The 24602-nt window shown below is 46.0% G+C and overlaps 1 protein-coding gene across 5 annotated transcripts in view; it reads right to left on the bottom strand.

Moving 5' to 3' along the window:
* LOC102173333 (kalirin) overlaps positions 1-24602 on the bottom strand; it is a 513182-nt gene that overhangs the window by 250945 nt on the left and 237635 nt on the right. For all 5 annotated transcript variants that reach the window (XM_018045796.1, XM_018045804.1, XM_018045808.1 and 2 more), the window contains exons 4-5: positions 17426-17618; positions 13366-13878 (exon numbers count right to left, since the gene is read on the bottom strand). In XM_018045796.1, coding sequence (XP_017901285.1) covers positions 13366-13878; positions 17426-17618 — 706 coding nt within the window. The remainder of the gene's footprint in view (positions 1-13365; positions 13879-17425; positions 17619-24602) is intronic.

Here is a 24602-nt window from a genome sequence, read left to right as displayed (position 1 = left end):
TGTATCAAGCATCCTTTCCTGCCATATTCTATTTAGCACCATGCAAATAAATCACACCATGCCCACTGCCACCCCCATATATGTGTTCACATCTCTCCTTCCATACCCAAATATCCGATTTACTTCCACCCTTCAAAATGTACTGGAAGTCTCCTTTCCTTGCAATGATTTCTTTGACCAACTGAGCCCATACTGATTTCTCTTTCCTCCAAGTTCACTGCCCAAGTATGTACCATAATTCACAAACCTAACCTTCATTCAGAACTACCTAAAGTGTTTTCTTAAAAAAGTATAGCTTCCTAGGCCCTATCCTTGAGATTCTGATTTAGCAGGAACTCTGCAGGTAAATCTGATGCCCTTGCATTTTAATTTAAACAGTTCATGTAGACATATAGTCTGTTTTTGATGGGGTAGCTAGTAGGGAACTTAACTCTATCATATGTACACTAGTTAAAAGCATTGGTTGACAACCAACATAAACCACTGATCCTTGATGGAAGGGAAACATACAAGTAAGCCCCAGGTCCACCCTGGCTTTCTCCCTGAGGGTATTTTCCAAACTATGAAGCCAAGAAACAGGAGCTGAGCAGAGAGCAGCAGTCTTAATGGCTGTAATACAACAGAGACTAGACTTCGGGGCTGGTAGGGTGTTTGCAATCATGGTGATAGGAAATTAGAGAGGAGGGAGCTAAGAAAATGAGACCTAAAAATGTTCACCAAATTTCCTTTAGGTCCTTGGCCAGATCCTAAGCTGTGCATAGGCAAGGTGAGATTCCAGAAGGCCTAGGAGAGAATAGCTGTGGTATGCGGAAAACTGAAGAGAAACATCAGGGGCTACAGTGCTGAGGAAATGTTATGAGTTCTAAATCAGACAGTGTGAAGAGACTTTGGTGAACTCTGGACACTCAACTGGGACCCCAAAAAGATCAGACTGTAAGAGTAAGAACTGCATCCTAAGAATACGGGCTATATCCTAGAATTAAAGATGGAAGTAGATATGTCATAGCAAAGCCTAAACCAAGGCTCAACAGGATCACAATCTGTAGTTTAACTGCATCCCAGAACAAAACTTAACAAAAGTTAGAGGAGGATAACCTAATCAAGAGGCTGTACAATACATCATCTATAACAACTGCTAGATTATTCAACATATGAAGGAGAGAAAATTGACTAAGAATAAAAGAAATTAAAGTCAATAGAAACAGAACCTGAGATGATTAGGCTATAATTTAGCAGACAGGACTTTCAAAAGAACCATGATTAACATCTTCAACAAAATAGGAGGGAAAAGCACAAAATGAGTTAAAAGGGGAACATAACAACAGAGTCCAGTGTTCTGTTTCTTGTAGCCAAAAGCATGCCGACATAAACAGTCACGTGCTCAGGATGCTTAGCACACTATCTTATTCACTTACTGAGCGCCCACTGTATTCCAGATATTGGATTAGAGACTAATGAGGAAAGATCAAGGTCAGAGTCTAGTGAGGGAGGCAAATATATTTGATAGTCTGTCACTTTTAACTGTGAAAAGTACTATGAGAAGTGTATATGCCCTGGAGAAGGAAATGGCAATCCACTCCAGTATTCTTGCCTGGTAAATCCCATGGACACAGGAGCCTGGCGGGCTACAGTCCATGGGGTTGCAAAGAGCTGAACATGACTTAGCAACTAAACAAGAACAACAAATACGTGTCTATATAACTGATTCACTTTGCTGTATACCTGAAACTAATACAACATTGTAAATCAGCTATACTTCAATAAAAATTTAAGAAATAGAAAAAAAAAAGGCAAAGGTCAAAAGGCAGAAGAAGTAGGTCTTTATTTAGTGGCAGTGAGGAACCACTGAAGGAAACTGATAAGGTTAAATTCACTTCTAACCCTAAATGGGTCTCTGCACTGAAGCCCTCAACACACAGTCATTTATCTCATTTGCAAAGAAGAGTCCAAGGCAGCCACCATGATCTCAAAAACTCAACTAACACATTACAGGCTTCTCCATGACCGAGGGGTCTCACCACCACCACCCAGACCCTGCCTCCTTCCTTCCCCTTCTCCTTTTTCTTAAAAACCCTTCAACATCTGAGATGAGGAAGACAGATGTAAAGAAGGAGATACAGGTGCCATACGGAAGGTGCCTGGCACAGGGCATGACGCACAGTAGATGCTGAGCACATGCTAGTTCCCTCCCACTTTCTTCCCCTCCTTATCCTGCCAGACAGGATAAGCTGCCAGTCACAGGTAGTTGTTTTCTGACTGAAGAAACCCAGGCTACAACTCCTCACGCTCAAATCACACACTGTCCTAGAAAATCAGCACACTCCTATTAGGCCTGAAAACGTCACTCTCTTCAGACTTGCCGTCCTCATGCTAAGTGAGGTAATGAAAAGTTTCACCAAGTCGATTATTAATATAAATGTTTTCAGAATTTGAATAATGTTTTTATTCTTTGCATTTTATTTCCAGTCTGCTTGCCTGGATGGACTAAATTTCCTGCAGTCCTGGCAACACACACACTACCCCACTGTGGGAAGGAACGGTCACCCAGGAGCCAGCAAGTCAAGCAGAGGATAAACGGGACCAACCAAGCCAGGAGTCAGCTCGGGGAGCCTTGGGATATTGACTCTGAGTGGCCAAATTCCTTCCATCTGAACCACATATGATGATAAAATATTTTCAGGAACAGCGTGAGGGAATGTTTACTCACTTCCCAAAATGTAAAATTGAAGAGGTCAAACTCAATTTAATTCAAGCTGAGAAAATAGTGCCCAGCTTTATCCCAGAGCTAAATTTAGGCATAAACCGAGTTCTGGCCCTGGCAAGTTAATTTATATGAGCTAATGCTTGTTCCTGGCCTACAAGATATACTCAATAAACGGTAACTATTATTGTTACTGCAAAAATGGAGTGTCTGTTGGATGTTCTCACCCGGTCCTCCCACACATCCTAAAATCAGCTGTGGCAATTACTTGCACATCTGGAGAAAAAGTTCCACGTGGACTGAGGAGGAGGTGGCCTCCCCTTCAGGAGTCCCTCTCCGAGAAAGGGGGCAGATGCTGTGCTGGAAGGGGTCTGGACTAGGTGGGCTTGACTCTGAGCAGAGGAAGAAAGCTAGCCCTCTCCTCTTCCCTTCTCCCCTCTTCCTACGGCAACAATGAGGCTGAGAGGTGGGAGACCACTAGGGAACCAGGCTCAGCTACCTGCTGGAGAAGATGCTCTATCATGCTTCCAGCTTCCGATCCCACCTAGCAGAATACACTCCATAGGAACTCAGAAAAGACTTAGGAAGGAAGAGCCCAATCTTCAAAACCCTCCATTTCCTTAACAACCTCATTCAGAGGACTAAGGTAAATTCTTGTGTTTAGATAATGCCACTGTCCCTAAGAGTAGAGCAGAAATGCACTAACCAGGTAACTCCTGGTAATGTTTTCAATAACCTTCATCACCACTTCTTTGACTTCTCCATGCCTTAAGAGAAACCAACATTTGAAGCAAGTCATTTATCCTTCTTCCAAAGTGCTTTTGGGCTTTCTTTTCACCGCCTTAACACCCTAACATAAAAGTCTTGTGGTTCCCTTAGTTCTCCTTCCTCCTTGACCTCCAATTAATCACCATGTCCTATTTTCTCTCCCTTAGACTATCTCCAGGGCTTGCCCCTCTCCTTTCCTCTCTCCCTGTCAACTCATCTGCTCACATTTGGATTAGTATAAAAGGACAAGAATTGGTTTCCCTAACTCCAACTCTTTCTCTCCATTGCAAGAGGAAACCTGTTAATTCCAACTTTTAAGCAATAGAATTAGAGTGACATCTCTTGAAACCACTCAGCAGTAGGTGGTGCTCTTGTGCCAACTCAGAGCACTCACAAAAGTTTTGTTCTATCAGGCAGCCTATTGAGGGCCTCTGAGGAATACAGTTATCTCAGACACTGGCCCTGACCTCTGGGAATGTGTAATATCACTGCACTGGGACAGGGCCAGTTTGATGGATAAAGACTATGGAAAGTTGCCCAGAGGAGAGAAAGACCACTTCCATCAGACGAGAGTGGGGAAAGTAGCTAGGCCTTCAACTAGGATAGGGTTTCAACAGGCAGATGGGAGGGAGGTCGGTATAAATACAGGTGTGGGAGGTGGGCCTCTGCAAAGCACAAAAGAGGTTTTCCTGATGTCAGGGCTGAAGGCCCAAGTCCAGTCTCATTCTCCATTCTAGGACCTTCTGGTTTGCACCTCCTCGGACACCTCGGGACAAGGGGTATCCCAGGGAAATCTTTTAGGACAGGACACATGCCACTCTCAGGTGAGACAAGTCAGTCCACCCATCTGCATGGAAGAAACCAACATCCCTTTTTTCTCTGTACCAAGAAAGGGCAAGAATGTAGCTTTCCTCCAGTCCCTGGTTGCTCAGGGAGTGGTGTAACTAGATTTCTGACCTCCTGTTGTGACTCCGGGTAATCAACATGGCATGGACACCCCTCCCTCCGCTGCCCTCCCCCTGCCTACAGCCCACACCCCTCCCCATGCCGAGCCTGAGCTGCAGCCACACTGGATAGAACCTACTCTGTGCCTCTGAGGCTGCCATGCCTTTGCTCATGTTCTTCCCTGGCCTGCACCCCAACCCAGGCTGAAGGTTTCCCCTCATGTTGTCCCCACAGCAGTGACAGGCTCTTCGGTCGGCTTTCCCTGTGCAGCAGCTGTTTGCCAGTGCCTCCCCGCTCTAGCGTGGTAAAGCCTGACTCCAGTTCATCTTCCAATGGCCCGTTCCCAGTTCAGTATCTGGCATTTGTTTAATTGGCTTGTCTTCAGCAACAGTGTTTTGGATCCTGCCAAACTGGGCACACACTTCTAACTTCCTTCCTCTAGCTCCCCAGACACCAGGGCCCTACCTCACCTCTATGTTTTGCTGCCACATCTGCCCACTGTCTGCTCCAGTACCCATGCTGTGGATGACCCTGTACTCTCTGCCCTTCTTCCCATGCCCTGCAAGAAAGCCCCCCAACCCCCATGCCTCTTCCACTCTTGATGGCCCAGCTCCGACTGGTCTCCATAAACTTACCATCTGCTGAGCACCTACTGGGCTTCTGGCATACTAGATGCTTCAGATACATTTTCTATAATCCATACAACAGTCCTAAAGCATGTATTAAAAATCTACATTTTACAGATAAAGAAACTGCTCAGAGAGGGCAAGCTGGCCATAGATAGTCAATCAGCTAGCAAGTGGCTAAGCTGCGATTCAAAACTCGTCTCTTGTGATTGTAATGCCAGTGCTCTTTCTAGAAGTCTTGGCTGGGTCTTCTGGTGGCCTATGCACGCTGCCCTCCATGGGAGGCCTGAGTCACACAGGGAACCACCCAAGGAAGGAAGCAAGACCACAAAACAAGACCACAAAAGGGAAGCGAAACAATCAGTTCTGAGAGAACGAATGCATCCTAGAAGGCTGGGGTAACAGGCTAGAGGAGGTGTGCGGGCACAGAGAAGAGGGTCACCAACAGGAGAGGAAGCAGAAGGGGCGCAGTAGGGAGGACAGAAGGTGAAGGGAAGGGAGGAAAGTGGATTCTTCCAAGTAAAATGGCTGGGAAGAAATCTTGGGAAACAATTTCTGTCTTTATCTCTGATGAGCGTCCTTCTTTCCTAGCTCATCTAAATTGCTGCAGACAGACTCAGAGTAACAACCCAGATTCTGGGAAGTACTGTTTGCATAGTGTCCCTGTTCTCAGTTCTGAAGGGTCATGTGGGGTCCACATGTACTGGGAGGCCACCTATGACACGTATGACAATTCAGGCTACTGCCAGCCCTCGTAAGAGACCTGGGAGGGTGGGGGGAGTCAAGCCTGCTGTGCCCAGTGTTCCTGCCGCTCCTTGCTCCACTGCTTCTCACACCCACTTCCCACGCAGGCCTGGCCACCTCAGCGGACACTGAGCACACGGTGTCCCGAGCACGAGGCAGAGTGAAGGACGGAGCGGGAGAACGGGTGCTGAGGAGGAAACCAGCTTCAGGAGAAGACATGCACACGGGCATTCTGCAAAACACTGTGACGCGGGTCATTGTTGGGATCTAATGTTTCTAGTGTTCAAGGGGAGGAAATGAAAACGAGTAAGTAGAGATTCCCAGGACCAGCAGGCTGGAAATAATACAGGACGCAGTGTCCTGGGCTGGGTGGGACACAGACACACTTCCTTGCCCTGAGCTGAGCCAGGCAGCGGGAGGGGGCGGGGCAGTGGAACAGCCTCAGCAGGAGGGAGGCAGCAGGAGGGGCACCGGGGACCTTTCTCCGAAGGGAGCAGGAAGTTACAAGCCACCCAGCAAAGACTTCATCTCAAAGGTCGTAGTTCTTGGAGGCCTCCCTCCCAACGCCAAGGGCTCAAGCAAATGAATCACAGAAACTTGTCAACATGCTCCCTAGAAGACCAACCAGTGCTTGCCCTCTTACCATAGCGGGGGTAAGGTCACAGGTCAGGTGACCACCAGCCTCCACTCCACCCCAGTCTCTCTAGCCACCTCCTAGGTTACTGGCCTATGCACTCTTTGTCCAGCAGGGCAAGGGCAAGATTGGTATTGGGTGTGTGTGTGTGTGTGTGTGTGTGTTGAGAAGGGGGAGGAATACTGGGGAGTGTGTGTGTGTGTGTTGGGGAAGGGGAGGAGTATGGGGGGTATGTGTGTTGTGTGTGTGTTGGGGAGAGGGAGGAAGCCCAGCCACAGAACAGAGGGCCCACCTTCCCACTGCCTACCTGACACTATCCCAGGCACACCTCCCACCGTTGCCAAATCTCAACTTTCTCAAGTAAAATGGTGCTCACATTCACACCCCCCACCCTCCCCGACAGACAGGAGGCCAAATGAGGAGCCACCAACTGCGTGACTCTGGGTGGGTCTCTGCTCTGGGTCAAAGTTTTCTATGTAAAAGGAAGGGCTGGACCAGAAAATCTCTAAGGTCAGGGGTGTGAGAACACTTTAAAAACCGACATTCAAAAAAAGATTTCATATCATGACAACAATAGCACTTCAGTCTGACGAATGACACTGTTGGCTCAAGGCGTGTGGGGGTTGGAGAGGCGGCCAAGGGAAGAGGCAGTGAGCCAAGCGTGGGGCAGGGAGGGGAGCAGTGTGTTTCTTCCACCCTGGCCCAGCGGTCCTGGTCACCCCAGGCAGAATGAGATTTAGGGTCCTGCTTTGGGCTCTGGGGAGTGAACAGCAGTGTTTGCACCTGAGAGGGAAAGGGCAGGAAACAGCAGTGGGTGCTCTGTCCAGTGACAGGGCATCCTGTGGATGTCCTGAGCTGCTAGTACAGTTAACAGGACATACAAACAGCAAACACAACAAGCACAAAACCCTTAGTGCACTGTCCTGCTGCCCACCGTGATGCTCTTCACCCATCTTCTCAGGGTGACTAACATGAAAGAAACATTATTTTGTTTGCATAGACCTCAGAGAATATAAAAATGCATAGACATTTCTTGGATAAACCGCAGGAAGTTCTGGCTGCAAGCTTGTAGGAGAATATGGCAAGTACGCTCTTTGCTCTCATGCATGGCAGGGGCTGACAAGTGTCTCAGGCGTAGCTCGTGCATGGGGAGGGGTGGTCACCTGCACCTGAGGAGCCTTGCTTTCCTCTGTGGCTGTTTCAAGGACAGACACTACTTTTCCAGAGACTTTCCCTTTGGCAGTTCCCCCAACCCTGACTCACCAGATATGATCCCAATTTGACCTGGTGCTTCTCTCTTTTGCTTCACCCAGGGGCACCACACAATGCAGTGATCTTGGGGGCCCCTCATGAACCTTTATCATAATTGCCATCTTCTCTCAAAACTCAGTTCTTAACTTCATCCCATTAGGGGTCATTGAAAATTATTTGGAGCAAGTTCATTTGAAAGGTAGCATCGATCACACTCTTTGAGGTCTCAGCAGGGACCTGATGACTAAGAAGTAAACCAGGATTGAAACAGCACAAGAAGGAAGGGAAGCCAAGGGTAAGGGAGCAGTGATCTGGGCTAGGCACAGGGCTGGGGCCTCCACACACATCATCGCATTCAATTTTCCTAACAACCCTGGGGAGCTTTCTTTTTTTAATCAGGAAAAGAACTCAACAAATCATGATTCTATTTGCTGAGAAAAGCTTCTCTTTCTCATTTTCCATCATCAACCAAAATGATACCTCTGAAGAGAGAAAAGTCAACTGTAGATACACAGGGGAGGATGAATAGTAAAAAGGCAAAAATTACTGTACAATTGTTGAGCTGTGAAGGGGCTTAGACACCATGCAGTGTGGCAAGTCTCAAAGGAGAAAGAACATTAGCACATTTGGGTTGGGGTGAGAGGGGTCTTTACTCAACCACTCTGGGGACTGTGAAACATCCCCTTTACAAGACTACTCTTGACCACCACTCTCACTACTGTGACCACACACATGCCCCACCACCCTCTTTATCCCAGTGAAGGACATTTTCACAAACAGAGAGGATTGTACATAGAATAATATCGTGTGCAATCAGAAGAAAAAGTCAAAAGACACTGAGCAAATTCTTCATCTCTGTTTTGTTGGGAACATAACGGGGTCAGAAGTTAAAGATGTGCCTAAGATCTCCTAAGTGCTAAGTCTCCAGGCCATGTCAGAGCCCCCTCTCACAAAACTCTATTTCATCACAGATATGGCAGCCATGAGTGTGAACAGAATGTCACCACACAAGGGTGAATATGAAGGAATGAATTCAAAATTAGGTTCTCCAAAGGGAGCTTTCCCACAGGTGGCATGGTAAAGGCAGCCATTGAGGTCAGGATCCTCTAAGCAAACGAGAGGTCCTCATCTGGGCAGGTGCCTTGATCATGGAGGAGGCAGGCACCTAAATATCCTCCCAAGTGTGGTGATAAATACCTTCTCTTGGGTGTGTCCCACATGAAACAAATACAGCATGCGGTATAAACTGATAATAAGCACAGTTTTAATGCTGGAAGCCCACTGGATAGCTCTGTTCATTCTTTGGGGGATACTCCCACAGGAAGTGGAAATATATTTCTTCTTTCTGGAATGGCTTTGAACAAGATTAGAGGGCCTCCTGGATAGACATCAGTATAGCCTCCTTTATTCAGAAGCAAAGTAGATAAAGGTTTCTCCATTAATTAAGTCAAGTTATGCCCTGGAGCCCTTCTAAGAGCTTCCCTTTCCCTACAAAGACTGGAAGATCGTAGGGAATCTTCCAGCAGGCATCTGGTACAGCAGCTTTGGTATTTTCTGATAGCTATGATCGGCATCAGCACATATATAGGCAGCAAGAGGTCACAATGGCGGGTGTCAAGATGACAAGGCTGGGCTTCCTATAGTGCCTGGAAGGTAAACTCTTGCATCTCACGGTCTCTCCCAATTCTACCATTCTAAGATGTACCCTGGGCATCCAGGAAAAGTGGGGAGCTAAGGAAGACACTCCACTGAGCTGTACCCACCCTTCTCTTTTCCAAGGAGACATCTACCATGAGTCTGCTCAATGACTCGTAATAAACAAACTGCCCCCTAATGGGGAAGAGGCCTCCCTTCTTGCCAGTAATGGGATGTGATTGCAGGGCAGACACCTTCATCACACAGGATCCACTGCAGCTAGTGGGGCAAATAGCTGTGAAAAAGGGCTGCAAAGAGAGTCGTAATCTGTGCCTGGCTAATGAGGAGTGACTGGACCATGTTCTGTGAACACAGTGGAGGACAGGCCCATTAGTTACAGACCAGAGGGCACAGGGCCCAGGCAGTGGCGCTCATCTTCCAACAAGATGCATTCTGTGTTACTCGAGTCACCTCTGAATTACCCAGCCCTCCCACAAATTGCTCATGAAGGCTTTCCTGTCATTTCTGAGCTGCAATATTTTCCTTTCCTAAGAACTCCTTAATCACAGAGGCTGTGCCTAGGACAGTGGGGTGTACACAGCAGACATAAGTAGTAATAAATAGGACTTGATGACAACCTGCTGCTGAAAGACAAAAATTCTGGCTCACTCGTCTTTATCCAAGTGCCTTGTTTTGGGCTCATGACAGCTGCTCAGCAGACGTTTATTAAATGAATGGGTGGCCTGCCTTATGAATTATCTGTAAAACAGAGTCCCTCCTCCCTTAATGTTTAATTGGCAGGGAAAATGGCTCCTTCCTGGCCACCCCCGAGATGAGGGATGCATGGAGTCATTGCAGAGGTCAGGGGAAGGTGGTGAGGGGTGGTTTCACTTCTCAAGGCCAGCTGGCAAATGGGAAGTGCTGCCATTATTGAAGGCCTGGGAAACAAGCTGTCACCCACAGGGCGAGAGAGGAGACTGCGCCCACCCCTTTATAAAAATAGAAGCTGGGTGATCACCAGACTCCTCCAATTGCCAAGAGCTTCCCAGATCTGGAATCAGAGGCCTCCAACAAGCCTCCCACCAGAGAGGAGGCTAAGACATGGCTCACGCAGTAACTATTTCCTCAGGCCCTTGTTTAGATGCGGATCTGCTCACACAGCTCTTACCCAAACCACCATCCTCCTCACCCTCTTTCCAAAACACCAAATAAGTCAAGGGCTGAGGCCCTTAGTTCTGCACAGATATTTTAAATTAATCTTGAAGCAATTTAAAAGGATTATTTTTCTCCTCTGCCCCTCACCCAGCACATTTCTGTGGCAGCTAGGTCAAGCCTGAGCAGCATTTTCACCACTGACTCAATATCAAAATATTCCTGGGTTGCCTTCTCCCCATCAGCCTTTCACTCCCTCCGTGTTTTTTTTTTTTTTTAATTCCTCCTCTCCTCCTCTGTACACACATACACACACACACACACACGTGCACAAATATGCAAGCAAATACATTTCTCTTTAAGGTATGAGAATGGATCTTAACAGAGTCCACATACAGAATTCAGGGATCATAGACTTCAATCGGGAAAAAAATATGCTTTTATTTTTACCCACCTCTAACTAAAATATAGCATTCTCTTCAATTATGAACAAAGGCATCCAACTTCATTAATGTTATCAATACTTGGGCCTCTAGAATCAATAGAAACATACTCATTTTCATATCATATCAGGGTTGTTGCCCTGAAACATCATCTGTGGTCATCACTACTACAAAATTATGGTAGTTATAAGATTTCAAGTCGATCTTGTTGTTTAACATGCTCCTAAAGTACCACCTAAGTTGCTATACTTTAAAAACTTTAGTAACTGTATTTCAATAATTATTTTCCAAGCCCATATGTAATTTTGTACATTTACAAATATTATTCTGAGAAGCAGTCCATAGTCTTCACCAGACCAAAGGGATCCAGAGTGCAGAAAGGTTAAGAGCCCCAGCTTAACCTAATGAACATTAGAAGGTGGGACTGAGATTTTCCCCAGAGTCATCCTGCACCAGGGGACTCAGGGACTAACAGGTAGAGTTCAGTGATAGCATAAGGCAGGCCCCAGGAGTGGCAGGAGAGTAGGGTTATTGGATAAGAGCTTGGGTGGACTTTGGAGACAGACACAATATTGGCTCTGTTCAACTGGCAGTGTGATCTTAGGGAAGTCACTGTACCTCTCTGAGCTTCCATTGCCTCCATACGAGTTAAGAATAATACACCATACAATTCTGTGAGCATGAATTGTGAGGCAGCATTACACTTGGCTGACTGGTTCTAGGCTGACTCCAGGTCAGCCTTCTCTACCTGGGGGCTTCTGCGGTAAGGCACGTTATGCTGTTTTGTTTTGTAAACGGGCACTGTCTGGGCCCTTTTAGGCTTTCCATTTCCTGAACTTGAAGGATGCCGTGAAGTGCCTCAAACTCAAACACACCTAGGCAGACCCAAGTCCCCTACCTCCCTGAAACAGGCACCCAGGCCAGGATGCAAAGCAGATCTCCTACCCCAGATCAGGAAAAAATCTCAAGTAAAAATGAAATGCTCCAGACCTTTCCAACACTGGTCACAGAGGCCAAAACACATGCCTCTGACTTTACAGAGTAACTGACTCCTGACCTGCTGTCTCTTCTCACTTGGATATGAGCAGGGGGTTCTGCAGTCCATGTGCTCCAAACCTCAGGCCCAGGCCAGGCTAGGGTCAGACTTAGGCTGCCTGGCCACTGGGTCAAGAGTCCTCAGGAAGGCCAGAGGAAACCCTGAAACTCCAAAAGTTGTACAAGAAACTCCTATCTCTTCCAAACTCTGTCTTAAATGATGTGCAAAAGTTCTGTTGTAGAAAGGGGTCATGTACTCTTTTAAAATTATACATATTGATTTTCATCTGATTATAAATTATAAAAGATTGGAAAGCACAGAACACTTATACAGAGAGATTAAAATTAATCATAATCCTTGCCCCTGGAAATAAAAAGTATTAATGGTGAATGTTTTTCCAGCTATACTTATATTGGCACACTTATTATATAAACTAGGATCATAATTATATAGTTTTGTATCTTGATTTCATCACTTAAAATACCTAGAGACATTTTCAGTATAGGCTCTTAAAAGACACAAAACTATTATATCAGGCACTGTCTGTAAGACTCAAGGTTACTGAGAGTAATGGTGTTCCTACTAGTGATATTATGCATTTAAATTTTATTCCCAGAAAATTGATAAGAGAGGCCCTTTCACTCCTCTTAAAAGTATATGCAACAGTCAACTCTCTTCTTTAGCTCAGAGAGCATCTAGAGAAGATACTTTGCATCCTCAGCAAAGAGGCACTATAGGGTATTTTCCTTTTTCACTTTTCTCTTTTTCACTGATAAGGGGAAAGCTTTGAAAATTTACTGCTGGAAAAAATATCATGCTTGAGAAAATGGGCAGCAGTGAGGAAAAACCTCCAGAAATTAAGTGGTATGGCGGGAAGAGAGCACTGGGCTTCAAATGGAAGAGAGCTAGATTCCCATGTCAAGCTACCATTGTAGCCCCAAGATCAAAGAACACCCAACATCACCCACTCAGAGGGCCAAAGGACTGTATAGACTAAATGAGACTCTGTATGCAGAAGAGCTTTGTCAACAGTCAAGTATACTGCAGGGCAATAATCACTAAGTCGTGTTGCAACTGGTAAGAGCATTGTTGCTTCTGTTGCTCGGCCAGCTTGAACCATTCACAGCACGCCCCAAGAGGGGCAGTGTCTAACAGTGCAAAAGTGGGGAGTCTGCAGCCATGCTGCACCTCCTAGTTTGGCCAAGATATTTAGCTTCTCAGTTTCTTCATCTGTAAAATGGGATGATGATGACATACCTACCGCGTAGGACTCTTGACAGATTAAAATGCGTTAATTTACACATGGTGCACAGAACAGTACCTGATACATAATAAACACCACACAAGGGGAGCTTTAAAAAGTGGGACTAGCAGAATCTGTGTGTGCCCCGCACCCCAGCCCTACTCAGGCTTGGACGGCACCCTCCTACCTTTTCAGCGTCCTGCTCGAAGAGCCGCAGCTGGAAGCACTGGTCTAGCTTGAGCTTGCGCACATGCCACATCTGGTGCAGGTGCTGCCGGGTGGAGTGCAGCTTGTCCAAGAGGCTGGTGATCTTGGGCACCAGGCTCTGGAAGTCGGCACTGCCCGGGATGCAGTTGCGCCCTGAGAAGCCGTCACTGCAGCGGATGCACTGCAGCAGTCGCTGCCCCTCCCGGTCCAGCTCCTCCACAGGCGCCTTCAGCACCTTCTTCTTCAGCTGCGTGTGTTCATCAATTAGCCGCCTCGAGCCCTCCACGTCCACGGGGAACTCCTTCCGGGCCAGCATCTCCTGCAGGTCTTCAAGGCGTGAGAGCAGGTGCACGGCGCTGTTGAAGAACTCCTCCAGGGAGAGCCGCAGCTCAATCCACTCCTCGTGGTTGTAGTCCAGGGAGCCATCGAACTCCTCCGTCAGCTGGGAGGGGTCCACCAGCTTCGTGAGGCCCTCCACGGACACCATGCTTGTCTGGGATGGGCAGACACAGAGAGGGAGACTCAGTGATGCAGGGGCAAGTCTGGGGAAGACCCCCAGGGGAGCCGTGGGCAGGAAAGAGAAAGTCAAGAGGAAAGGCCAAGGTACATCCAGAAAATGACCAGACCCTGCCTGGAAAAGGGCAAGTGGGAGAATGTGCAGCCTCCTGATCAGATGTCACAATCAGCCAAGGTCAGTAGTTTCAACAGACTAGCTGACTGGCTCAAAAGTCTCTTCACCTGCCACCATTTGCCACTGAAGGAATGACTGTCTTCATGTCCCTACTGTCCTCATTTTCCTCTTCCCAAGTCCACCACACAACAGGATGCTAGAAGCTGGGAGAATAGACTGAATCTAGTTCCAGGGGCCTAGTTCTCAATAGCTTTAAAACCCAGGATCCTGTCCTCATGGGTGGATTAAAGAGTGAGGCTCAGTTTTGAGCTGCAAGGGTCTCAGAGTTGATCTTCCTGTCTCTGTTCACGAGCAGATGCCCTTCTCTGCTGCAGAGAACAGACAGGGCTTGGGGACAGGGAGTCTGGGCCCCGCATTTTCTCTGAGCCCCCTACAAGCTCTCAGAGAGTAGAATGGAGAAGGTTTGCCTCTGGGATGCAGAGCAGCAAGTGATGGCACAGGCAACCACCCTAATTTACCAAGAAAGATCTTTTCCTTCCTACAAGATTACCTGATTCTGTTTCCTGGAGAAGGAGAGGCAACTAGAGAATATCTAGATCCAAGGTCCAACCCTACAATTAACAACTGTGCAAACTAGGTAAACCAAGTTTGCAGAGCTTCTGCTCCTTCCACTGTATAATGGAGATAATAATGGGCTGTGTGTAAAGTGCCTAGGGCGTGGAGCCAGCGCATGCTCCAACGCTGTTAGTGCTCATCAGGATGACCTCAAGGTTGCATCCTTTCTGAAGCCCTTAAATGCAGTTCATGCCCTTCTGTCTGGCTGATCTTTGAGCATCTCCTCCTCTTCTTCCTTTTCCCTCTATCTCCTTCCAAAGACACAGAAAGGGGCTCTGAAACTGGACTGCTCATCAGAGCACCTTGGCAAGTTTACAAAAACACTGATGCTCAAATCCTTGTCCCGAGAAACCCTCATCTAGTTGGCCTGGACTGGAACTTGGGCATGGGTAGTTTTAAAAGCTCCTAATGTGCAATCTTGGAAAAGTTACGACCAACCTAGATAGCATATTGAAAAGCAGAGACATTACTTTGCCCACTAAGGTCTGTCTAGTCAAGGCTATGGTTTTTCCTGTGGCCATGTATGGATGTGAGAGTTGGACTGTGAAGAAGGCTGAGTGCCGAAGAATTGATGCTTTTGAACTGTGGTGTTGGAGAAGACTCTTGAGAGTCCCTTGGACTGCAAGGAGATCCAACCAGTCCATTCTGAAAGAGATCAGCCCTGGGATTTCTTTGGAAGGAAAGATGCTAAAGCTGAAACTCCAGTACTTTGGCCACCTCATGTGAAGAGTTGACTCATTGGAAAAGACTCTTATGCTGGGAGGGATTGGGGGCAGGAGGAGAAGGGGACGACAGAGGATGAGATGGCTGGATGGCATCACTGACTCGATGGACATGAGTTCGCGTGAACTCTGCAAGTTGGTGATGGACAGGGAGGCCTGGCATGCTGCGATTCATGGGGTCGCAAAGAGTCAGACACGACTGAGCGACTGAACTGAACTGAATGTGCAACCAGTGACACAACCTCTGCAGATCCAAATCCCTGCTACTCAAAACGCAGCCCTGGAACCAGCAGCACTAGCACCACGTGGGAGCTTGTTAGAAATCCAGGATTTCAGGCTCCATCTAAACCTGCTGTGTCAGAATCTGCATCTAAGGTCCCTAGGGGACTCTGTGCATTAAATCCAAGAAGCCTTCTTTTGGAGCACTTTCCCCCTTTGAATTTGGCCCCAAGTTTACCACTTCCAGGAAGTCTCCCATGATTTCATTCACCAATTTTTCTTTAAGTATCTGCCATTGCACATGCCAGGACTCTTATCTCTTAGCACTTATTTCCTCGCTCTATACTAAGTGTACCTCATCTGCTCTTTGTGAAACACTACTTTATAAACATTCTTCCAAGTGGGAAGCTCCCAGCTCTCCTGTTCTTCATGGTTAAGGAGGTAAAGACCAGCTTGCTCAACTTGGGGTGAAGCGGGAGATAGAAAATGCTGAGCAGCTATGCTGAAGCACAAGTTTTAAGACTTGTTGGAAAGATTGTTTCAACTAATAAATTTATAAGCCTGCTTTCACTGCTTCTGTATATAAACAAACCCAAAATACACAAAGCATTTATTTCCCTACAGGACTCCTAGTGCTGGGGAAGATGAGAGTTAACTGTTTTTACACCAAGTCGGATTTCTCATGTTATTTACACAGAGAACTGCCTCTCAGCTGGTATCATTGCTGTGCTCAAATTGCAGCCTACTGGGGCCACTCCCTGCTCCGACACACACACAGGTGCTCCCGGCCCCTAGGGCCAAGCCTCTGGAATGGCAAGTTACTGATAGATTAAGGGCAGCTCTGCTTTCCAACACGAACACATACTGTACTCAGGGTTCATCCTCTTGCAGATGAGGGCAAAGTTCCCAGAAAGGGGGAACAGCTCGGATTTGGCTGGAACAAAGATTCCTAAATCATTGATTTAATATGTTGTCATTAAAGGCTCTCAGGGGACTCATATGGCCTCTAGAAAAATCTAGTTAAAAAACAACATGTTTTCTGAGTATAAAAGTAATACAAAATTCTCAAAAGAAAGTAGAAAACCATGAAAATCAAATCACTCATCCAGCCACCTCAAATAAAGCACTGTTATCATTTTCATGCATTTCTCAGCCTTCCTCTGCATATACTATACACTTAAAAACCAGTTTTAAATTACACTGCTAATACTGTCTTATAACTTGTTTTTAGAAAACAAAATATCATGCATGTTTTCCAATGACACTATTGTTCTAAATATAATTTTAATGGCCTCACAGTACTTGTGTATTAATGTAGCCAAAATTAATGGATATTTAGGATACAAACTATACATATATGTTTGTATATATATGAATGTGTGTAAATATGTGTGATACATATGCATGTATATTACTGCAAAAAACAATGTGATAAATATCCCTGTAGACATTTTTTTGTTTGTTTATAATCATCATTAGTTATTCATCTGTTTTTTTTTTAATTTTTATATTAAAAACATTTTCCTAGAAGGAGGATTAAAAGATCAGTAGATATAAACTCTTTTTAAGGCATTTGACCTAAATTACAAGGTTGCCCCCAGAAACAATTCCTCTGACTTCCACACACCAGTAGACACAGGACTGCTTAAAGACTCTGTGCCCTTGGGACAATCTCATGAGCCTCTTCTCCCTTCTAAGAATCTCACTGGAAAGGCCATAATGGCCCAGGAATCCTGAATTATCAGCCAGTCCCTGACATGTTGGGGATTTTAAGGTGGTGGAGAAGGGCAGGTGAGAAATGGGGGGGTGGCAGAAAGGGGAGGAAACAGGAGTAAGAGAGAGGTCAGCCTCACCTCAAAGATGAATTTGGAGCTGCCAAAGTTGGTCTTCTGTTTCTGCCAGAAGTTGTCGGGTTTGATGATGAGGGCCACATGGATCTCAGCGGGAAAGGCTTCTTGCAGCGTCTTGAGGAGGGGCTTGATGAGGTCCCACTTGGACCCCCGCATGTCGATGATGACGGTGAAGCCACGTTTGCACACGTCCTCGCTGTGGGGAGGTCAGAGGGCAGGCATGGTCACTCTGGGCCACTGCGACTTTGGAGTACACAGTCAAAAAGCATCTGGAAACCTGCATTCCTCTTAATCTGGACCAACCTTCCAACTTCACACCAGGTCTCCTGGCTGTCTTCCAATGTAACTCAAAATGTACTGCCTCAGAAAACCTTTTGTGATTAACCTCATTTGACCAAGGGCATCTGGCTTCTCCCGGCACTTAGCAAATAACTCAGCCTTCCCTGTAGTCAATTGCACTTGTTGGGACATTTATGGTTTCAGCATTCACTATTGTGTTGGAGTTTCTTTTAATTCTTGTCTCCCTCTCTTGCTTCTGGGAGGAATCATCTTTTCTCCATTTGAATGCTGTACAAGCTCTCTAGAGACAGGGATGCTGCTGCCCTTAGATCTGAAATGGAAAGTCCTTGGCATGAGTGCTATCCTTCCCCAGGCCCACATCACTGGTAGCCACTGGAATACTTTACCACTGAACTGAACCTGGGCCAAAGAATCTTTTTCAAAAAAAGAGATCTAGGCTGATTCTATCAATTGATTAGAGATGGTACACAAGGTATTGATAACACCACTGTATTTAAGATGTATTACTTGTAGTTCAAATTGTATGTCAATTTTGACAAACTGTTGGGTCATGCCAATTACTCTTAAATGGCCAAGGGAGGGACTGACTAGAACAGTGGATGTGGTCCCATTGTCTCACACACTTCCATTATACGAGTCGGGTATAAAAAGGCACATTTCAGGAAGTTAAGAAAGGGGAACTACTCTTGAAATCAATGCAAGATGAAATGACAGTGACCAACTTTGAAAACTGAAAACTAATCAGACTAAATGAATCAAGATGATGCTACAAACTTACTTAAACACTTTATAACACCTAATAATTTAAAGAAAAAAGAAAGTCAAAACAGTTATAACATCTCAGTTTGGAAGAAATGTTTTGGTAGTTAGGGGGCTTTTCTTGGTTTATTCAATCTATGTATTTATTTTCTAACTCAAAATAGACTTTGGTTAATTCACATGTTTGTATAAATACCGGTGTAGCATTTCCTTAGGGTACTTGTCTTAATTTCCTATTACCCAGACTGTACTCGCTTAAAGCCCTGTACATGTTGCATGCTCCACAGTCGTGCACCACCAGCTACCAATCACTTATTGCTACTGGAGGTAAGGCCACAACTGGAGGATTTCGTCTACAAATAGAAACAAAATTCTGTTTCAGGCTTCACTCTCAAATCTCAACCAGTGATAAACTTGTCAGACTTTTGAAGAGACCACAGCTCTTGCAATTGTGTGAATGTCTCAAGCATAAGGCAGCTTATTGGGCCTCCCAGTTATACAGGAAACTCCCCAGGCAGGACAGACACTCTTTCCATTTCTTCTTGTTGACACAAAGGATTAGACTCAGCAAGGAAGAAGGTTGAGCCCTCCGTTTCTCTGCAAATCCTATATCCCAAAGGAAAGCAGTTACCTCTTCTCCTACTCTGACATTTACTGAGTCAGTAAGCGGCCAGTGTAATTCTATATTATTATATGAAAGCAATGTACCTTTCACTTAAATTGCAGAATTTCTTTCCCATTGGAAGAAAACACCTGCTAATCATGGAAAAGTTAAAATATTCAGAGATCTGCATGAGATACTAATGATAGGGATGTATAATACTCAGGCCTATTTCCTTCCTGCCTTTTTTGTGCGTGTAATTTTCATACCCTATAGTGTTCTACCCTTCACTGTAACATAGAATTTTTCTCATGTCTCAGATTTTTTCGAAATGATTACATTTAATGGCTTCCCTGGTGGCTCAGAGGTTAAAGCGTCTGCCTGCAATGCGGGAGACCAGGGTTCGATCCCTGGGTCAGAAAGATCCCCTGGAGAAGGAAATGGCAATCCACTCCAGTATTCTTGCCTGGAGAATTCCATGGACAGAGGAGCCTGGTGGGCTACAGTCCATGAGGTCGCAAAGAGTCGGACACAACTGAGTGACTTCACTTCACTTTACTTGTAGCTCAGTCGGTAAAGAATTTTCCTGTAGTATAAGAGACCTGGGTTTGATCCCTGGGTTGGGAAGATCCCCTGGAGAAGGAAATGACAACCCACTCCAGTATCCTTGCCTGGAAAATCTCATGGACACAGGAGACTGGTGGGCTGTAGTCCATGGGGTTGCAAAGAGTCAGGCACGACTGAGTGACTAACAGTTACTTACTTAATGACACATAATCCATCTTATAACTATACCACAGTTTATTTAATCATTCTCATTACAGCTTTACAGAAGGGCACATCAATTTACATGTATACCAGCAAAGCATAAGTGTACCCCCTGCCCCCACTACTGTATCCTCATCAGCACTGATTATTGAATTTTTAAAATCTTTGCCAATTTTCTAAGAAAAATATTGTATTACATTTATATTTGCATTTCTAACTATTTTTCTATTTCAGTTTAATGGCATTTCTTATTGAGCTTAGCTTCATTTGCAAGCAGAAGTCACTTGGTCGTGTCCAACTCTTTGCAACCCCATGGATTATACAGTCCATGGAATTCTCCAGACAAGAATACTGGAGTGGGTAGCCGTCCCCTTCTCCAGGAGATCTTCCCAACCCAGAAATTGAACCGGGGGTCTCCCGCATTGCAGGCAGATTCTTTACCGGCTGGGCTACCAGGGAAGCCCTAGTCTGACTCACATTTGCTGCATGCCCACTTAGGCCAGGCATTGCACAGTAATTGGGGGTCTTCCCTTCCCTAAGAGATGACTGACTTCCTTGTTCACCAGCTCCTCAGGCCCTGTCGCTGTTACCATAATTATGTGGACATGAGAAAATCCCATCCCTAACAACAAAGAGTCAGTGTTGCCACCAAGAGCTGGAGTTTGACAATCCCAGATCTAAATGTGGTCATCAGTAACAGCTCACACACTGTTAACGAATAATTTCTGACAACAAAAAGAGAAATCAGGTACTAATACTCTCTAGGAAGTTCTCACTAGCTCAGGAGATGGAGAAAGAGGCCCAGAGGTTGAATGCTGAGAGATAACCTAATTGGGCTTTCCTGGTAGCTCAGACTGAAAAGAATCTGCCTGCAATGTGGGAGACCTGGGTTCAATCCCTGGGATGGGAAGATCACCTGGCAACCCAGTCCAGTATTCTTGCCTGGAGAATCCCATGAACAGAGGAGCCTGGGGGGCTACAGTTCATGGGGTCACAAAGAGTCGGACATGACTGAGTGACTAACACTTTCACTTTCAACCTAATTGGCATCTCTCTGTGAAAATAGCTGATCTACCGAAGTGCTTTCTCTGTGTGATTTGAAGCAAAAAGCATAGCCAGGGGAGGGTAAGGAACTTTCCTTCACATGCTTATTGTGCCACGGACTGCGGTTAGACACTTAACCCATGGTATTTCATTTTATCCTCACAATGACCTATAAACTTGGCATGGTTATCACATAAGAGATGATGACATGGAGGCAGAGAATGCGCCTAAGGTTACGTGACTGGTAAGTGCCCAGCACAGAGTCAAAACCAGGACCACTGACTCCAAAGCCCACACCCAGGTTACTCTACCAGATCACACCTACCAGGGCCACTACGTGTGGTGTTTTGTGACTGGGTGTGGAATGAAGGGTCAGTGATGAGGGGACCAGATTAGAAGACGGGGGAGATTAGGGCAAGGAATCCAAGTATATGACTTCATTCTGCGGTCTTCAAAAATCACAAAAGCACAGAAGCAAAAGATCGTGGCTAATTCAGGAAGTTCAAGTAATTCACTTTGGTTTAGGTACAGAGGTAAGAGACAGCGTGGTGAGACAGTGTGGTCTGAGTGCCTCAGAGAGCCCTATTCTAGGCTCTGACCCTCCTTTTCCACCCTCCCCCCAGAGAACAAGGAGACCTGCCACATAAGAGTCCAGGCTGCCCCTACCCTTTTCTAGACCAAATTCCTTGTCCCTGACATCCTAAAATTTTCAGCTCAAAGGGCCCTTAACCTACTTCCTGAGCTCATACGTGCCTCTCTCCTAGGTTCCATCCCCAGGGTGTAAAGAACACTACCAGTGTGAGTACCTTGGCCTGAGGGGTGGCAAAGAGCTGCTATTTTCAAAGATGTGGCTAGAACATGGATGTGTCAGCCAGGTTGTCCACATGCATGTAGGGGGCCCTTCCACAATGGAAGACAGACCTAGGAGGTAGGCAGAGAAGGGAGGCAGAGCATGAACTAAGGCAGAGCTCCCTGCAACTGCCAAGTTCTAGCAAGGAACACAGAGGAGTCCAACAAATATGAATCTGAAGTTGGCCTCCTAGGTTGCTATGAAAATATTTTTGTCAAGGTAGAAGGGTAGAACACATTTTTTTCCAACAGTTCATTAACTTGCTATATTAATTTTCAATATTTAGACACAGGGTATGTAGGTTTCCATTTGTACTCCTGCCCCATTGGCATTGCAATGTTAGAAGCAGGTCTCAAATTCAGAAGCAACTTGTACCACGGCAGGAGTGCTGCATTTATCCCTAAGGGCAGTGAGGAACAGAACACGATCAGGTGATTCGGGAAGACTACCCCTGCAGGTGTGCTGAGGGACAGTAAATCGGGATCAGCCAGACAGAGCAGGAGAACAAAAGCAGCAGAAGCAAAGAGACCACCTCCCTAGGACTAAAATGTGTCCTACGTGAAGCCTTCCTTGGGCTACCTGATTTAAAGCTGCAGCTGTCCCCTACCACTCCCTACTTCCCTTCCCTGATTTATGGTCTCCTTAGCACTCATTAACCAATGATTTGGTGGCAAAGACAGTAACGAATTTGCCTGCAGTGAGGGAGATGCGGGTTCAATCCCTGGGTCGGAAAGATCTCCTGGAGAAGGAAATAGCAACTCACTCTAGTATTCTTGTCTGGAGAATTCCATGGAGAGAGGAATCTGGTTACCATCTGGAGTGTGTATTTTACTCATTCATTTTTACTGTCCATTTTCCCCTCAATGGAAAGTAACCTCAATGAGGGAAGGGCTGTTTGTGTTGATTTCACTGCTAGATTCCCTGTGCCTACAGCACCTGGGGCAGGCTAAGACTCAATATATTGAGGAAGGAGGGTAGCAGTAAGGGTATGATAGAATCTAGAGCCAACACACTTTGGTCAAAATCCCAGCTCCATTATCTACCTGTTGAGGAAACATAGGCAAGTACCTTTAAACCTCTACATCTCAGTTCTTTCACTATAAATTGTGAATAATAGTAACTACATTACAGAGTTATTTTAGAGATTAGGTTTGTTAAGATACATAAAGCACTTATGATGGTGCTGGGCACATATCCCTACTATGCAAGTCTAAGCTGCTGGGGGAGACACTGTTGGTGTCCCACCCAAGGCAATTTTATTGATCTTTGTGCCCAGTCCCCAGCTCCATAAGTGTTGCGGCGATCAGCTTATGCCTGAGACCATCTCAGGAGACTTGCCTTTGACTGATGGGTGCACTTTTCCAAAAGCCAGGTGGCAGTTATACCCCTATCCCAATGGGGCCAGTGCCTCTCTTATACAGAGGTGCCTTTTACTCAAGGCAGGGTATCTCTGAAGTGTGACTTATCCTCCAGTGCATTCTCTCTTCCCTGGGGGTCTCCACTGGACTTCTCCACTGCTCCTTCCTTCTCTGTACCTCCAACTCCTTTACACTTTTTTTCCTGAAGAGAATGCCCTTTAATAGACAATTTCCATCTGAGTCCCTGTCTCAAGAAACAGTCACACAATATTATAACAGTCATACATCAATTTCATAAATATACAACATTCTGAAGGCAATCTGAGGTATAGCCTTGAGATTAAAAGAGAAATATGAGTTGCAAATTTTGACTTGGGAGTCATACTATGCCTGGCACATAGTAGGTGTTCAATAACATTTGCTAAATGAATAAATCCATTAACATTGGCAGCAGATATGCACAGAAGCGGGTGACATCACCCAGTGAAGACAAGTAAGATGAAAAAAGAGCTCCCTGATAGCTCAGTTGGTAAAGAATCTGCCTGCAATGCAGGAGACCCTAGTTAGATTTCTGGGTTGGGAAGATCCGCTGGAGAAGGGATAGGCTACCCTCTCCAGTAATCTTAGGCTGCTGCTGCTAAGTCAATTCAGTCGTGTCCGACTCTGTGTGACCCCACAGATGGCAGCCCACCAAGCTTCCCCGCCCCTGGGATTCTCCAGGCAAGAAAACTGGAGTGGGTTTCCATTTCCTTCTCCAATGTATGAAAGTGAAAAGTGAAAGTGAAGTCGCTCAGTCGTGTCCGACTCTTAGTGACCCCATGGACTGCAGCCTACCAGGCTCCTCCTTCCATGGGATTTTCCAGGCAAGAGTACTGGAATGGAGTGCCATTGCCTTCTCCGATTCTTAGGCTACCCACTCCAGTATTCTTGGGCTTCCCTTGTGGCTCAGCTGGTAAAGAATCTGCCTACAATGCGGAAGACCTGGGTTTGATCCCCGGGTTGGGAAGATTCCTTAGAGAAGGGAAAGGCTATCCACTCCAATATTCTGGAGGATTCCATGGACTGTATAGTATAGTCCATGGGGTCGCAAAGAATTGGACACGACTGAGCAACTTTCACTTTTAAGATGAAAAAGCTTCTGAGTCTAGGATAGAACTGATGTGAATATCAGTTTTAAGAGATAGGAGAAGAAAGTAGCTGAAGAACAAATGCAAAGAGGTAAGATAAAACTGGGAGAGCAGTGAAGTCAAAAAAAATCAGGGAAGAGAGGACTTCAAGGGGGAACTACAGCATCAAGTGCTCCAGAGAGGTAGGTCTTAGCTGAGATGAGAACTATTACATTTAGCAGCTACAAGGCCTTAGTTCAGTTGGTCAGGGCAATGTCACTAGGCACTGGGGCAGGAACTGGGTGGGGCAGGAAAGCAGCCTTCCTAACTGGTCTCTGCGATGATGGGAGAAAAGGTCAAGGTCATCAGAGACGGGATTTGGTGCACGTACTCC

Source organism: Capra hircus, chromosome 1 (assembly GCF_001704415.2).
Source record: "Capra hircus breed San Clemente chromosome 1, ASM170441v1, whole genome shotgun sequence".
Lineage (NCBI taxonomy): Eukaryota > Metazoa > Chordata > Mammalia > Artiodactyla > Bovidae > Capra > Capra hircus.
Note: the sequence above shows the minus strand (reverse complement) of the source record. Positions and strands in the feature narration are given on the sequence as shown.